General features: G+C 40.9%; 1 protein-coding gene across 5 annotated transcripts in view; it reads right to left on the bottom strand.

Moving 5' to 3' along the window:
• Window positions 1–1,715: 1,715 nt before the first annotated feature.
• Window positions 1,716–15,329, bottom strand: part of gabpb2b (GA binding protein transcription factor subunit beta 2b) — a 57,806-nt gene continuing 44,192 nt past the window's right edge. For all 5 annotated transcript variants that reach the window (XM_028793960.2, XM_028793956.2, XM_028793959.2 and 2 more), the window contains one exon: window positions 1,716–3,516. In XM_028793960.2, coding sequence (XP_028649793.1) covers window positions 3,190–3,516 — 327 coding nt within the window. In that variant the 3' untranslated portion in view covers window positions 1,716–3,189. The remainder of the gene's footprint in view (window positions 3,517–15,329) is intronic.

Below are 15,329 nucleotides of genomic sequence, written 5' to 3'. Positions count from 1 at the left end.
TTGTGCAAACTTGAGCTCAATGAAAGATGTTTTGACTTTTTCACTACGCACAGAACCTCCCAACTTATCCCATCAACAATCGGGCACAACCCTAAACCTTGAACTCTGATTCACACATCAGGCATACAATCAAAACTTCTTTCTATCATCTATGAAGCACTTGCAGGTTCAACCTCCACTCTCCATTTTTGAAAAATTATTTTATTGGTCTTCCTGCAGATCACTAAAGGTTTAAAATCAATGCTGTGGTTCCAGTGTTGTATCTTTTTAAGCATTCTGCAACTAGCTTGGAAAGCTGTAAATAGTAGCAATATGAAATACTAGCTGCATGTGGTCTTCAATACCAAAAATAACCTAAAGACTCCATAACAGTTTTACTTTATAGGTGAACTTGCAGATGCGTCAGGTAAGTGGGCCGGGACAGGTTGTATCTTGTCCGAGACGGATGTATAGTCAAGTGCAGCCGTGGGACAAATTGAGCAGAACAGGCTGGAACCACAGACAAATGTAAAGGTAGCTCGTTGTGTGTACCACAAAGCTGATTTTGTCTGCATGAGTTGAATAAGAAATGAGGTGTATGCAAATGCAGACAAAACATAAAAGTGTATGCATGTGCCATCTCATCAAGTTCAAGTCACACTTGTATAAACTTCTACATTTTCCATAGAATTCACACCAACTAACAAACACACAGGTCTTTCATTTATAATTTATCATCTATCAGTTCCTTTTACCCCATATTAAGACAACTCTATTCCAATGACAAGTGTCTCTAGTATTCCACCATCACTTTGAACACTTTTGTAGCTTCTCCTCTTTGGAATGTCATTTACTAATCTTGAAGTACAAGAAGTTGATGAGACATTTTCACCATTGTATTTTTATATCATTCCTTTTGTTCCATGCATTTATATCTGATTTTCTATATTGCCATATACTCTGCTGGGTTGAATGAACTCAATGAACCAAACCACTATTCACACATATACATTTTACTGCTTTAATATTGTTCCTTAGTGTCAGTAGCCTATTCCCTCTGTCTCTATGTAATACCTTAAATATTACCTACCTTATGTTACTTGACATAATCTGCTCTTTTAAAAACACTACATAAGTGTTAGTTGACTTGAGATGTCTTGCTTAGTCTCAACTAAAATCATATCAGTTCAATGGCATTTAGCTTTGAATATGATGACTAAGTTTAAAGTCCCATTGCTGAACTGTTACCAATTCATCTTCAATGATTAAAAAATCTCTCATACCTATGAAACTCCGTGTTCTGCAGATTCTTAATTCAGAAAGTTTGATTGATTTCCTCAATCTGTACACATTAAACATAAACATAAATTAAGTACTTGCTTGTTCAACAGAAGCAATTCTGCCTTCTGCATAGACATTCACCTTCCATAAAAGATCTACGGACTAGTGGAATTTCTTTCTCACTGTTTATGCAAAACACTAAAGTAACCAGACAAGCTAATGAAAAAAACTTCCCTAAGTTGGCTAACAATAATTAAGACAAAAAAGCAGAGAAAAAAAGATTCATAATCCTTGCATGAATACTAATATGTACATATACTGCATGACATTCTCAAACCACATTATAGTTCCCTCTGTTTGTGATCTAAAGTAGGTTAGAATAAAAGATACATTTACAAAAAGGAAAAAAAAAACAAGAACAATATAAATGCTAACATAAAATTAAAGAAAATACCTACACAAGTATATGAACATTTATTGAACTCTAAAAATATAAAAAAAGATACAGATTTCTTACAAAACTGCTATTTTACATGTTTAATTTTTTTTTTCTTTTCAAAATGCCAACAAGACAATACCTGATAGTGTTTGATCACCTTCAAAAATGTTTAAATTCCTGTATGTAAATTAGAAAAAGTCCTTGGTATTAAAACTATGGCAAATACCCTTTTTTCTTCTTCCATCTCCTTTTTATTGGGGAAAGAAGTGGTCCGGACTCTTGCATATGCTTTTTACATACACAATGCCTGAGGAATATAGCTTAATGTATAATGCCACCTGCTGCTCACTTAAAAATACTGCACCAAAACCCCACATGTCAAGCTATTTTAATTTTCAATTAAATACCAGTATAGTGTGTACCAGATCTCCAGTGAGAAATCCCAACCAGTGAGCCTAAAAATCAACAACACAAATATTCGCTGATGGCAATACAGTGTTAAATATGTTGATTTAACATGAAAACATGCTGTGCTGGGCTTCTGACCAGTTCTTTAAATTTTCATATTAAGGCTAATTTCCAAATGCTTCAAATATATTTAAATTACATATACGAAAACAAAACAAGTATTCTCTTCACTTAACTTTTGTGTTACTAATTAAAATAAAAATTCAATCTGAAATGGCCCATGGAAGTTAACAGTGAAAGGAAAATATTATGTCACTTATTACACAATTCAGCACTATTAGCGCTAGTATAAAGTCTCTGTTTAGCCTTACGGGGCAAAAAAAAAAAAAAAAATACTGGTCACTACAACATGCTTTGTGCATTTAGCCCTTAGTCTTAAGGAATATCGGTGTGGAAAGTAGGTAGAGTGAATCTCCAAAAAAAAAAAAAAGATGTCATCAAATCCAAATATTGGTTTTAATTATTTCTACTGTATGCAAAAGATATTTGTAGTGTAATTATTTAAAGACTTTTCAGATCTAAACCAGGGATATACACAGTTGAGGTATTAGAAGTAGGAAATTATCCCAATGGATGTTACATTTCTGTATTAAAAAATGCATGGGGTGCATTTAAACTTGCTAGTGACACTGTTTACAATCAATTCAAGGTGTCTTTACGTGAAGTGTCTGATGCTTCCAGGAAAATACATGACTAAATAGAAACTCCCTGATAAAAAAAAATTCTTGAGGAACAGCAACTCTTAGAGCAATGTCTTAATGAGAGTCTATAAAAGACTGGAAGCCAAACACTTTTCAATACTTTATTCTTTTCTGTTGTCTTGAAGGCATCTAGAGGCTTTGAAAAATGATGGCTGCATAGCAGTCAAATGTACAGTGCAGCTTTAGGGTTGTGGGGCACAGAACAACATTGTAATCCACATTTCTGTAACACTTCCAATAAACCATGAATGTTTAGTTTGGGCACTTACTGATAACTGCCCCATGGCTTCCAGAAGATATAAAAAAGCAAGGAACAAATCATTATGATGTAGCTGCCTTAAGGTCTGCATGAATCTGCGTTGTTTCCACCAACGTTACTTCTTCTTCTGTTTGGTCCAGATCTTCAGCCTTGATGATGATAGCTCCTTCAGGAAGTTCAGTGACAACTTCCTCTCCTTCCTCTTCAACTGAAAGGTCTACTTCTTGAATATTCCCATTGGCATGTATATGTGCCATGGCTGCTAGCTTTAGCCGACACTGCTCTGCCTCCTGTTCCTTCTTAAGCAGTTGTTGCCGAAACTCTTGAGCTTTGCGGTTTGCTTCTATCAGTTGTTTTTGAAGCATTTCTCTTTCCAAACTCTCTTTCTCCTAAAAAAAGGAATAAAGAAGTCACATTAAAGGCAAAACTCTATTATTTCAATCCTACTTTTTATTATGCATTATTTTTCATGGTAGTTATACAAGGTTTTTCTATTAATTCATGTGGAGAACAGAGTTATTAAAGATATGCTGTGCCACAAAACAACAAGAGGCATATTATGAAATAAAGAGTATCAATGCTGATTGAAGCATTATTCTAGATGCCTTCTTAAACTGTATATATATATATATATATATATATATATATATATATATATATATATATATATATATATATATATATATATATCCATCCATCCATTTTCCAACCCGCTGAATCCGAACACAGGGTCACGGGGGTCTGCTGGAGCCAATCCCAGCCAACACAGGGCACAAGGCAGGGAACCAATCCTGGGCAGGGTGCCAACCCACCGCAGTATATATATATATATATATATATATATATATATATATATATATATATATATATGATCCTCTTCCCCTATGATTTCTTCATTTTGGATAAATTAGATCAGAAAAGTGAGGTTCCCACTTTCTCTCTTCCACATATTCCACCGAAATTCATTATTTTCAGTAGAAGTAATCTGTAAAAAAACACAATTTTCCTAAATTTAAAGTGACATGCTCCCTTTTCTCACCTCCCAAAATGCACAACAAAACATTTCTTGTTACTTTCTGCCTGTTACTGTCTCAAAATCTAACCACTTTTCTTCCCCTTTTGTTAAACTCGCTCATTCTATATTAAACATGTAGTGTTTTTTTAAATTGTACTGGGTGCATCCATGGAAAACTCTAGAAGTACTTCCAGTGACCTACCCAAGTGAGAGTACCTATCCATCAATAAGCCTTTCTTTGAATCTGGCATCACTGTTAGCATATCAGAATATGACACTAAGCAAAACTGCACATAAATACAATATGCAAAAAACAAACTTCTCTTCTGTTATAAAGGGTTTAGCCAGCCAAGAATGGAGAAAACACATATTGGTAAGTTGTTTTCAAATGTTATTTGATTTCATGTAAGCACTGCATTTTTACTTTTTGACTTCATCTATTTTCCTCATCATTCACAAAGCAGCTTTTACAAGATAAGACCATTTCCCTCAAAAATCAAATCCTGGAATTTATGTTACACACTTCTCACAACATTTGCCACTGTGTGCCATGAGGTGCTTCCTCTCCCAGCCTGACCCTGAACACTGCCAAATGAAAAGCTTTTTGTGTACAACAGAAGAGAGAGATATGTCAACATCTGAAGTAGGTATTAGTAGGCATCTGTTTTGCTCCAGCATTATTGGAGATATCTGGCTACATCCAGTAAAAATATCTCAGCATTCATTAGTTGTTGCCGTCTCCCTTCTTGTTGCAACATCTGCTGCTTACCTCCATTTCTCTACCTCGAGAAGGTGGCTTTTAACTCTTTTAGGGCTAATTTTTTTTGTTTCTTTTCTCCCAGGGCTGAATATTTTTCCAAAAACTAACTTTAAAAAAAAAAAAAAAAAAAAAAAGAACACAAAGCAATGGTTTAACATATCAAATCAACAAAAAATATTTATTTTGACATATGTTACTGTCTTGCATGTTGTATGAGCCTGCATACTATATGATTTCCACATACTATGATTTCACATACACGTTACACAGCAAAGTCCTGCAAGGTATGATATCACTCAAAGCAGCCAATAGCATGCGTTGCCACATTACACTGCATACAAAATGTGCTGCACTGGTGCAACCTTTTCAATTTTCTGTTGCTGCACTTTCTCACATATATTGTTAGTGTGTACTGTAGAGAGACAAGTCACCTGTTTGACATTGTGCCATGCCACTGCCACCAAGTTTTCCACCCACATGAAAACCGGATTGTCACCTCTTTTCATCTTCAGCCTGTCTGGCTTCAACTGTGAAGGCATGCATCTCCTGTTCACCCTCACTGTGCCAAAAGCTTCAATTCCCCTGCTCTGTAGTTCCATGAACAATTCTGGTGATGTATAAAAATTGTCCATGTACACAACATGACCCAAATGTTCATAGCCCTGAAGAAGCTCCAGCGCAACCTGACTTGTCAAGGGACAGTTCTCTCTTTGAAAGAAATACTTTCCTGTATATGTAATTACTTTCAGGCAGAAACCAGTGTTTGCTTCTGCCAGTACAAAATCCTTTATGCCATACTTTGTGGGCTTGTCTGGCATATATTGCCAGAAAAAATGGTATCCCTTGAATTTTAACATAGATTCATCCAGACAAATCACGGCCAGGCTGATAAAATTGTTTATATGTTGGTTCCACAATGTCAAGCAGGGGCTAAACTTTATACATGGGGTTATAGCCTGGCTCACCCCTTGGGATTTGCTTCTGGTTATCACAGAAGTGAATAAAACTTTGCAGCAGCACATACCTATCACACAGCATAACCTGTCCAAAGCCACCAGGGGACAAAGCACATTTGGACCAATGTTCCCTGAAGTTATATCACCAGTCTAGTCCCGTCTCTATTTGTAATGCCACAAAGCTCTTCATCTTGTTTTTTGTTGTGGGTTTCCACTTTGAAAAAACGAGAATGCAATGCAAGCACAGCCCACGATTCAAAAAATTGCTCTGCATACCCGTTTGTCTCGTCTGACAGTAGCTGAAAAGCAGCATCAGGAAAGAACAGCCTGTAGTAGTCCAGTGGCTGGTAATCTGTCGTGTCCAACAGTAAGCCATGCAGTCTTGTGAAGTCCGGTAACCAGTTTGGCTCCCACGGATCAATGTCTGGGTATTCCTCCCACAGGAACCTTGCCTTAGGTGCATCAGCTGCACAAATGTGCTCAGCTGGCAGCCGATCAGCTGGGGCGGCATTGGCTGATGTCCGATCGCTGATGCCAGTTCCTCACTCTCTTGCTCGATCTCCTGATCACTGTCAACAAAATCAGATTCTGAAAAATCAGAGTCCGACTCAGCGATAATGCGCAAAACATCGTTTGCTGAGTATTTTCTTTTCTGTACTCGTTTCGCTCCCTCGTGAGATGTCGATGCCATCTTGCCTTTGTTTACATTTCATAACTCACAAACATGCCGAGTCAATGAGTCTAACATTCCTCCAAGCAGAGAGGGAATGCCTGTGACGTAACAGTAAGTTCTGTCGCCATTAACAGCTGACTGTTGCCCTCTACCCCGGATGTCGACTTTTGTCGACATGCGCCCTCAACCCCATGTCATGTTAACGTGTACATTACGTTTGAAAGTAACAGTCTTGTGAATTTCCCATTGGGATTAATAAAGTATCTATCTATCTATCTATCTATCTATAGAACTGGCACTGGTCATCTTGTCATTAAATGAAAGCAAAGCAAATGTTAAAACAAAGCCAAAAGCATTTAGCTCTATGTAAATTGTGAGTTAACAGCTCATAACATGCTCAAGAACTTTTGAAAGAAAAGGTAAGTGAGAGAAAGGCCAAAAATCACTCAGATTGCGATCATGTGGAAAAAATATGGAAAAAATTAGTTGAAAAGGTGGCTTTTTGGTAACCAAAAGTTTAAGGTTTTTTTTTGTTTTTTTTTTAAATTAAAAAAATTAATGTACAGTGCATCCGGAAAGTATTCACAGCGCTTTTTCCACATTTTGTTATGTTATAGCCTTATTCCAAATTGGATTAAATTCATTTTTTTCCTCAGAATTCTACACACAACACCCCATAATGACAACGTGAAAAAAGTTTACTTGAGGTTTTTGCAAATTTATTAAAAATAAAAAAACCGAGAAATCACATGTACATAAGTATTCACAGCCTTTGCCATGAAGCTCAAAATTGAGCTCAGGTGTATCCTGTTTCCTCTGATCATCCTTGAGATGTTTCTGCAGCTTAATTGGAGTCCACCTGTGGTAAATTCAGTTGATTGGACATGATTTGGAAAGGCACACACCTGTCTCTATAAGGTCCCACAGTTGACAGTTCATGTCAGAGCACAAACCAAGCATGAAGTCAAAGGAATTGTCTGCAGACCTTCGAGACAGGATTGTCTCAAGGCACAAATCTGGGGAAGGTTACACAAAACGTTACAGAAAAATTTCTGCTGCTTTGAAGGTCCCAATGAGCATAGTGGCCTCCATCATCCGTAAGTGGAAGAAGTTCGAAACCACCAGGACTCTTCCTAGAGCTGGCCGGCCATCTAAACTGAGCGATCAGGGGAGAAGGGCCTTAGTCAGGGAGGTGACCAAGAACCCGATGGTCACTCTGTCAGAGCTCCAGAGGTCCTCTGTGGAGAGAGGAGAACCTTCCAGAAGGACAACCATCTGTGCAGCAATCCACCAATCAGGCCTGTATGGTAGAGTGGCCAGACGGAAGCCACTCCTTAGTAAAAGGCACATGGCAGCCCGCCTGGAGTTTGCCAAAAGGCACCTGAAGGACTCTCAGACCATGAGAAAGAAAATTCTCTGGTCTCATGAGACAAAGATTGAACTCTTTGGTGTGAATGCCAGGCGTCATGTTTGGAGGAAACCAGGCACCGCTCATCACCAGGCCAATACCATCCCTACAGTGAAGCATGGTGGTGGCAGCATCATGCTGTGGGGATGTTTTTCAGCGGCAGGGACTGGGAGACTAGTCAGGATAAAGGGAAAGATGACTGCAGCAATGTACAGAGACATCCTGGATGAAAACCTGCTCCAGAGCGCTCTTGACCTCAGACTGGGGTGACGGTTCATCTTTCAGCAGGACAACGACCCTAAGCACACAGCCAAGATATCAAAGGAGTGGCTTTAGGACAACTCTGTGAATGTCCTTGAGTGGCCCAGCCAGAGCCCAGACTTGAATCCGACTGAACATCTCTGGAGAGATCTTAAAATGGCTGTGCACCAATGCTTCCCATCCAACCTGGAGCTTGAGAGGTGCTGAAAAGAGGAACGGGCGAAACTGGCCAAGGATAGGTGTGCCAAGCTTGTGGCATCGTATTCAAAAAGACTTGAGGCTGTAATTGCTGCCAAAGGTGCATCTCAAAGTATTGAGCAAAGGCTGTGAATACTTATGTACATGTGATTTCTGTTTTTTTATTTTTAATAAATTTGCAAAAACCTCTAAACTTTTTTTATGTTGTCATTATGGGGTGTTGTGTGTAGAATTCTGAGGAAAAAAATGAATTTAATCCATTTTGGAATAAGGCTATAACATAACAAAATGTGGAAAAAGTGAGGAGTTGTGAATACTTTCCGGATGCATTGTATATCCTCACAGAGTAGTGAAAACTAGAGTTAGATGTTCTTTAGGCACTCAAGCACTGAAGACTAACAAAATTAATGGGTCTGGTGGAATTTTAGCAGTGGTACTGTAAAGAATATATATAATTGATAGCTCTTTATTAATCATAGTGTGATTATCACTTAAAACTAGAAAAGTAGCTAGTAACTCTTGTCAACGCGACTCCATTCCATAAGGAGGGCAACAATACAGACTCCAGGAATTATAGGCAAAGAACCCTTGATGCTGTCAATTCTGTCTTGTGTAATAAAATGAAAGTACTGTATTATCAGAAATAAATTGGAAGACTATATAAAGGTCGGTATGGTAGGACCATGGCTAGCACTGTTCCTTAAGTCCAACATCCTGGGTTCAACTTATGTTGTTGTGTACAATTTGCACATTCTCTCCATGTCTCTGTGACTTTTTCTCCAATTTTTCTCTCACATCCTAAACAGACAATGTGAGAGTTGGAACATACATGAATATGGTTTGTGATGGACTGGCAAAGCATCAGTTGCTTATTTCAGATGCGACTGGAATAGGCTCGGGCTCCTCACAGCACTGCCTTTAACACCATTCTGCCTTACTGACTGGTGGAAAAGCTCAAGGCTTTGCATCTTGATGCCCACACAATCTCCTGGGTCATGGATTATTTAACCAATAGACAACAGTTTGTTAAGTGACTATGTGTCAGAGCTGGTGATGTGTAAAACCTCAGGGAATTGTCCTGTCTCCCTTCCTGTTTACACTCTACACAACAGACTTCCAATACAATACCAATGCTTGCCACCTACAGAAAATTTCAGATGACTCCTCTATCATAGGCTGCATTAATAATGAAGAGGAGTCAGAGTACAGGAAGGTTGTGGAGGACTTTGTCTTGTGGTACAGGTAGAACCACCTGCAACTCAACATTAGCAAGACAAAAAAACTGGTGGCTGACGTGCAGCATGCCATGGAGCCTCTGAGACCAGTCACCATTCAGGGGGAGGACATGGAAATGGTGCAGAGTCACAAGTATCTGGCTACCGGACTTCACAAAACAACAAACTCAATGGTCTGACAACACAGTGTCTCTGGACAAGAAGGACAAGAGCAGACTATACTTCCTGAGGAGACTTGGGCTGTTGATGTATGCAGCAAGCTACCGTAAATGTTCTATCAGTTCATAGCAGCCAGTGTGCTATTCCACACTAGTTTCCCAGGGAACTCAAAAGATACACAATGCCTGAACAAACTTATCAGGAAAGCCTGCTCCATCACAAGGGTGAACCCTGGACATACTGGAATCTGTTATGGAAAAGAGGATGATAGCAAAATTGGATGCCTTCATAAAGAATCCCCTCCATCCCCTCCAGGAGTTTCTCTCTTGGGAGTACTTTTAGCCGCAGGCTCATTTCACCATGGTGTGCTAAGAAATGCCTCTGGAGATCTTTTCTGCCCATTGCAATCAGGCAATTCAATGTTTTCTATAAACACACTACAGTGATCCCCGCAATAGATGAAAATCCGTGATATAGAAAGACCACATTTTTTTTTAATAGTTTAAGCCTTAAAATACCCCTCCCACATGCTTTAAACACATGTAAACTTATTAAAACACACTTTGGATACACATGATAACACGGATGTCGGGCTAAAGATATGAGTAACATCTCTCTATTATAAAACATTTTAACATCACGCAAAACAAAGCAGTGAGACAGAAGGACAGCTGCTGTACAGGCTTTTACATGAATGCACGTGCAGAGTGACAAGCAGTACAAGCATGGACAAGGTCTTCCTCTGGCACTTAGGCTCACTGCTACCAGAAGGCTTACAAGATGCAGGACGCTTGGGAATCATCGTAGGGCTTAAAACAAAACGAAAAGTTCACAAAAGTTTGCTCAGAAAAGTTGGACCACATGCAAGGTACGCGATACGCAATTTGTCGGGGACCCACACTCGCTGTTCTTGCGAGATTACACCATGTTAGCAGCAGCTAATCAGAGCCCAAGAAAATAAAATTCGCTCTGATTGGTTGAGTCTCCTCTTTCAGCCAATAACGGGCTTTGTAAGAAATCATCTGGGTGCTGTAACGCGAAACTCTGTCTGCTGAAAACCGTATGCTTTGTTATGAATTGGCTGCAAAGTACACTACAGGTAGGATGTACTTATTGAATTTTTCCGCAATATAGCGGGGGCGTGATAGCTGAACCGCGATAGAGCGGGGGATTACTGTACAATTTTATTAATTATTTATTGAGTAATTGGCTGTATTATATGTTATCTGAGTCTGTACCCTTGTTTTTTATGGTTCCGATTATGTATGCATATGAATTTCCCTTTGGGATTAATAAAGGTTACCTAATCTAATTAGGATGAGAAAATACTATTTTATTTGTATGAAAATAATCTACTAAATGCAGCCATTGTGGGTTCATGAAAAAAGATAATGTCAAACCAATCCAACAGACTTTTTGGAACAGATAACTAGAGTAGAAGAATAAACGTAAGACAGTAACGTCCCACAGGCGAGGAGGACATTACTGGAGTCTTTCAGGAATCTGTAATCAGACCATACTCGTTTTAAGTAATAGTAGAAGCAGCAGCCGGTATTACACAGGTAAATAATTTTAAGCTTTTGTCCATCTGTCTGCTAGTCTGGCTACATTCTGTTCTTGCGTTTCACTTGCTCTGAGCGGGCAGTTGGCACTTGTCATTCACACATTAATAAAAAGAAAAAAGTAAAAAGAAAAAAAAAAAAAAGCCCAAAATTTTAGGTTGAGGTATAGTCTACAGCCTTCCCCAGACCAAATGAGTGAGATGTGCATGAGCGGGATTACTCTTGAGGTTTCCTTCATTAGAACAGTCTAGATGAGAAAAGGCCATTCAGCCCAACAAAGCTCACTAGTCCTACCCATCATATCGGGATTCTTTCAAAATAACATCAAGTACAGTTTTGAAAGTCCCTAATATCCTATTGTCTACCAGACTACTTGGGAACTTATTCCATGTGCCTATGGTCCTCTGTGTCCCAGTGTTCTTGACTAACTCATTTTAAAGTAACAGTCTTGACCCACTGTACTAATTCCCTTCATAATTTTAAACTATTAAATCATATCTCCCTTTGCTTAAACTGAAAAGGTTCAACTCTTTTAATCTTTCTTCATAATTTAATATTCTTTGCAGTCCTGTAATCAGCCTAGTCACTCTTCTCTTATTTTTTTTCCAGCACTGCTATGTCATCTTTGTAGCCTGAGGACAAAGACTATACACAGTCTTCCAGATGATGTCTAACCAGTGTCTTATAAAGCTTAAGTATAACTTCCTTGGATTTGTACTGTTCACATTGTGCTATACAACCTAACATTCAGTTGGCCTTCTTAATGGGTTCTGAACACTGGCAGTTGATAGTGAGGAGTCTACTATGACTCTTAAATCCTTCTCATAAGGTGATTTTCAGACCTCAGATCTTGTATTCAAACCTAACACTTTACTTCCAATGTATTCTGTCTATCCATGTATCTATCAAATACTTTACATTAAATTCCATCTGCCCATTGCGCTTGCGGAGAGCCGATCTTCGTGCCGAGTTCATTCCGAGTTCATTCCGAGTTCTCGGATGATTGACAAGCAGCAGTGTGCAGCAACGTGCAGCGATTGGTCGAGGCGCTCTTGTGCCGAGTTTTTTGTAAACTTTGATTGGCTGGGAAAGAGATGCGTTCCGAGTTCTGCTCCGAAAGACCCGCCTCCCCGTCTAAAAGCGGCGATGTCTTGTTTCGAGTTTTATTGTAAAGGGGGGCCCGCTGATACTATTAACATGGTACCATTGATGTTACAAGGATTATAGAGAAGTGAACTAAAACAGATGTAGTTTAATCTAATGAGAATTCATTTGTTTTGTACATATTAATAAAAGTATTCTTTTTTTTTCATTTTAGTAAACTGGTTTCAGTAATATAAATATCTGTAAACAGTCTGGACAGAATTGCGTTATAATTATGTTTGTTAATAATAAATAATAATAATGCTAATAATAAAAATGCTAGCAATGGGAAAATGCAGTGTAACAAGGTAGTTGTAATATTATTAAAGGCCTTAAAGAAAGTCAGTACTAGTATTACTAACCATTTATATTTATTTATTTTTTTTGTGTGTCCCTTTACTCTTTCAGAATTCAGAATTAACAGTTTCTGGTATCTCATACCATGGCTGGCAGTAGTATTCCTACGTGAGTCTTTGTTTGTAGTAGCAATGTTCCTCTCAAAACAAAGGAATCTTTCTGTAATTGACGTACTGGTTGATTGCGTTGTTTTAATAGACCCAACATCACCTGCGGTGTTGACATGTAAGTATTCATAGGTTAAATATCGCGAAGGTTCGTTCATTTGAAAAAAAAAAAAACCCTTTTGGAATATTGGGTTTGGTGCCTATAGAATTTGTTCAAAGGTGGTGGTTTATCATCCTATTGTTCCCTTTTTCCTTTTTGCATGCTCAGTTACTCTTTATTTGATCTCTGTTGGAGGCAACGTCGCTTGGTGCAGACTATATGGTGGTTGTAACCTATTCGTTGTTCCCTGAAGGCCAATTTGTAATATTCTGAAATTTGTTGTAAAACTTTGGAATGGAACTGTAACTTTGTCTTGGTTTATCTAATTTATCCAGCTTGAACCCTGTGCCACAGTTCCGCCACGAGACCTCTGGCGAACTGACCCTCAAGGCCTCTGCCGAGGCGATCCAGGTCGCCAAGGCATATGGCCTGAGCGGCCCTGTGCCGTTCAAGGTCAAGTCGGCCGAGATGGTCAGGGAGCAGGCCAGGAGACGGGTGCGGGCAGCAGGTGGTGACCCCGGGGACTCCAAGCTGGTGCGCAGCGCCAGCGAGCTCCAGTTTGGACAGTACCGGGGTCAGACTTTTAAATGGTTGCTGACCCATGACCTCGGCTATGCCGTCATGGTGTTGGCAACCCACCTGAGGGAGCGCAAAGATGGCCAGGTGTCGGATAGCCCGCTGGCGAGCAATAAAAACGCCCTGGAGTCGTACGCCTGGCTCTTCCCCGACGTGAAGAAGGCCATCCGTCGTCGCCAGGAGAGAGACGGGTCGGCCAGGACTCTGGACGAGGGCAAGAGGCTCGTCGGCTTCGGCCAACACGGACACCTGACGTTTGAGGCCCTTTACGATACAGAAGATCGGGAGGCCAAGAGGTGAGAGACTTTTGGGTGAGGTCTGAGGGGAAGGGCACAGCAAGGTAGTTGGAACCCTGCTTCCATTTGTTCACCTGTTACCATTCCCGCTGTTGTACCCCAATACAGTTACATCAAATGGCTCCGGCGCCAGACCACCAAAGTCGGGACCAAAATGCATGCACTCCAGCTGTATGTGCAGCGGAGAGACAAGGCGAAGGCGGCAGCAACCTCTTCCCTTCCCAAAACCACCACTGTTGCCCCCAAAGCCTCTCTCTCTGCAGCAGCCTCCGTCATCGAGATTCCCGATGACGTGCTGTTGTCGGCCAGCATGGAGTTGGACGCTGGTAAGTGACAGCCACCCATGGAAACTGGTGGTGGCTTCTTCACTTTTTTTGTTTAACCTGTTATTTGTTTGAATTTGTTAACAACCTTCCCCAGCATCTACCTCCCAGTCTGCAACCAGTGGAGGGCCCTTGCCATCCCAGCGCTCCCAACCGACGGCTGATCCGGGAAAGCAGCCTTCGCAAACGCTGTCCGTAGCCAGGAGAGAGGTGAGTTAAAAGGATGTGTTTGTTTGAATTGCATTGCCAGGAAAGAAACAGGCCCTGTCTGATCGCTTTTGTTTGTTTTTCTGTTGTTCATGCTGTCTGTGTCTCTCTCTCTCTCTCTCACACACACATACACACAGCTACTTTTTCCCGAGGGCTGGAGGAGTTCACTACCAAAAGAACAGCACGCGTGGTTAAGTCGGGTCCTTTTCACCAGGGGCAAGGACGGAAAGCCTGTGCTGACCTCCAACCTTCGCCTTTGGTGGCACCCTCCCGGCCCCCGCAACGTGTACCTCCAGCCCCCGACATCGCCCGACGCCTTTTTTCAGCGCCCGTTTTTCCTGTGGATGCCGTACCGCATGTGGGGCTACAAGCTGTCCTGCACGGCGTGCAGCCACAGGTTGTCGGGAGCCGGACTCTACAGGACCGTCCGGAGGGTCCTGGACACAGACGGATGGTACTTTATGGCCACGGAGTACCTGGAGTGCCGGCGCTGCAAGAAGAAGGTGGCGGGCTGGTCGCAGGATATCTTGGATCAGCTGCACTGCACCCATCGGGATCAGTTTCCAGCTATCCTGACTTACAGGTCAGACAAGGAGTCTCCGATGGCCGGGTCAACTCTCCACAGGTAGACGGGCACACACACGGGCAGTCCTAACGTCTCTGTTCTGTCTTAACACAGATTATCCTGCGACAAAAAGCTGATCGGGCAGATGCGTGAACGCACGCTGGGCAACGGGGCCACCCGGCTGCGCAAATATCTGCTCGAGCAGCACGGCAACACCTGGTTGGAGCGGTCCAGACTGTTCATGTTCGCGGTCACCAAGTTCATTACACCGGGTGCCGAGGCACCTACGACTCCGCCT

This window comes from Erpetoichthys calabaricus, chromosome 2 (genome assembly GCF_900747795.2).
Source record: "Erpetoichthys calabaricus chromosome 2, fErpCal1.3, whole genome shotgun sequence".
Classification (NCBI taxonomy): Eukaryota; Metazoa; Chordata; class Cladistia; order Polypteriformes; family Polypteridae; genus Erpetoichthys; species Erpetoichthys calabaricus.
This window is presented reverse-complemented; position numbering and strand designations above follow the sequence as displayed.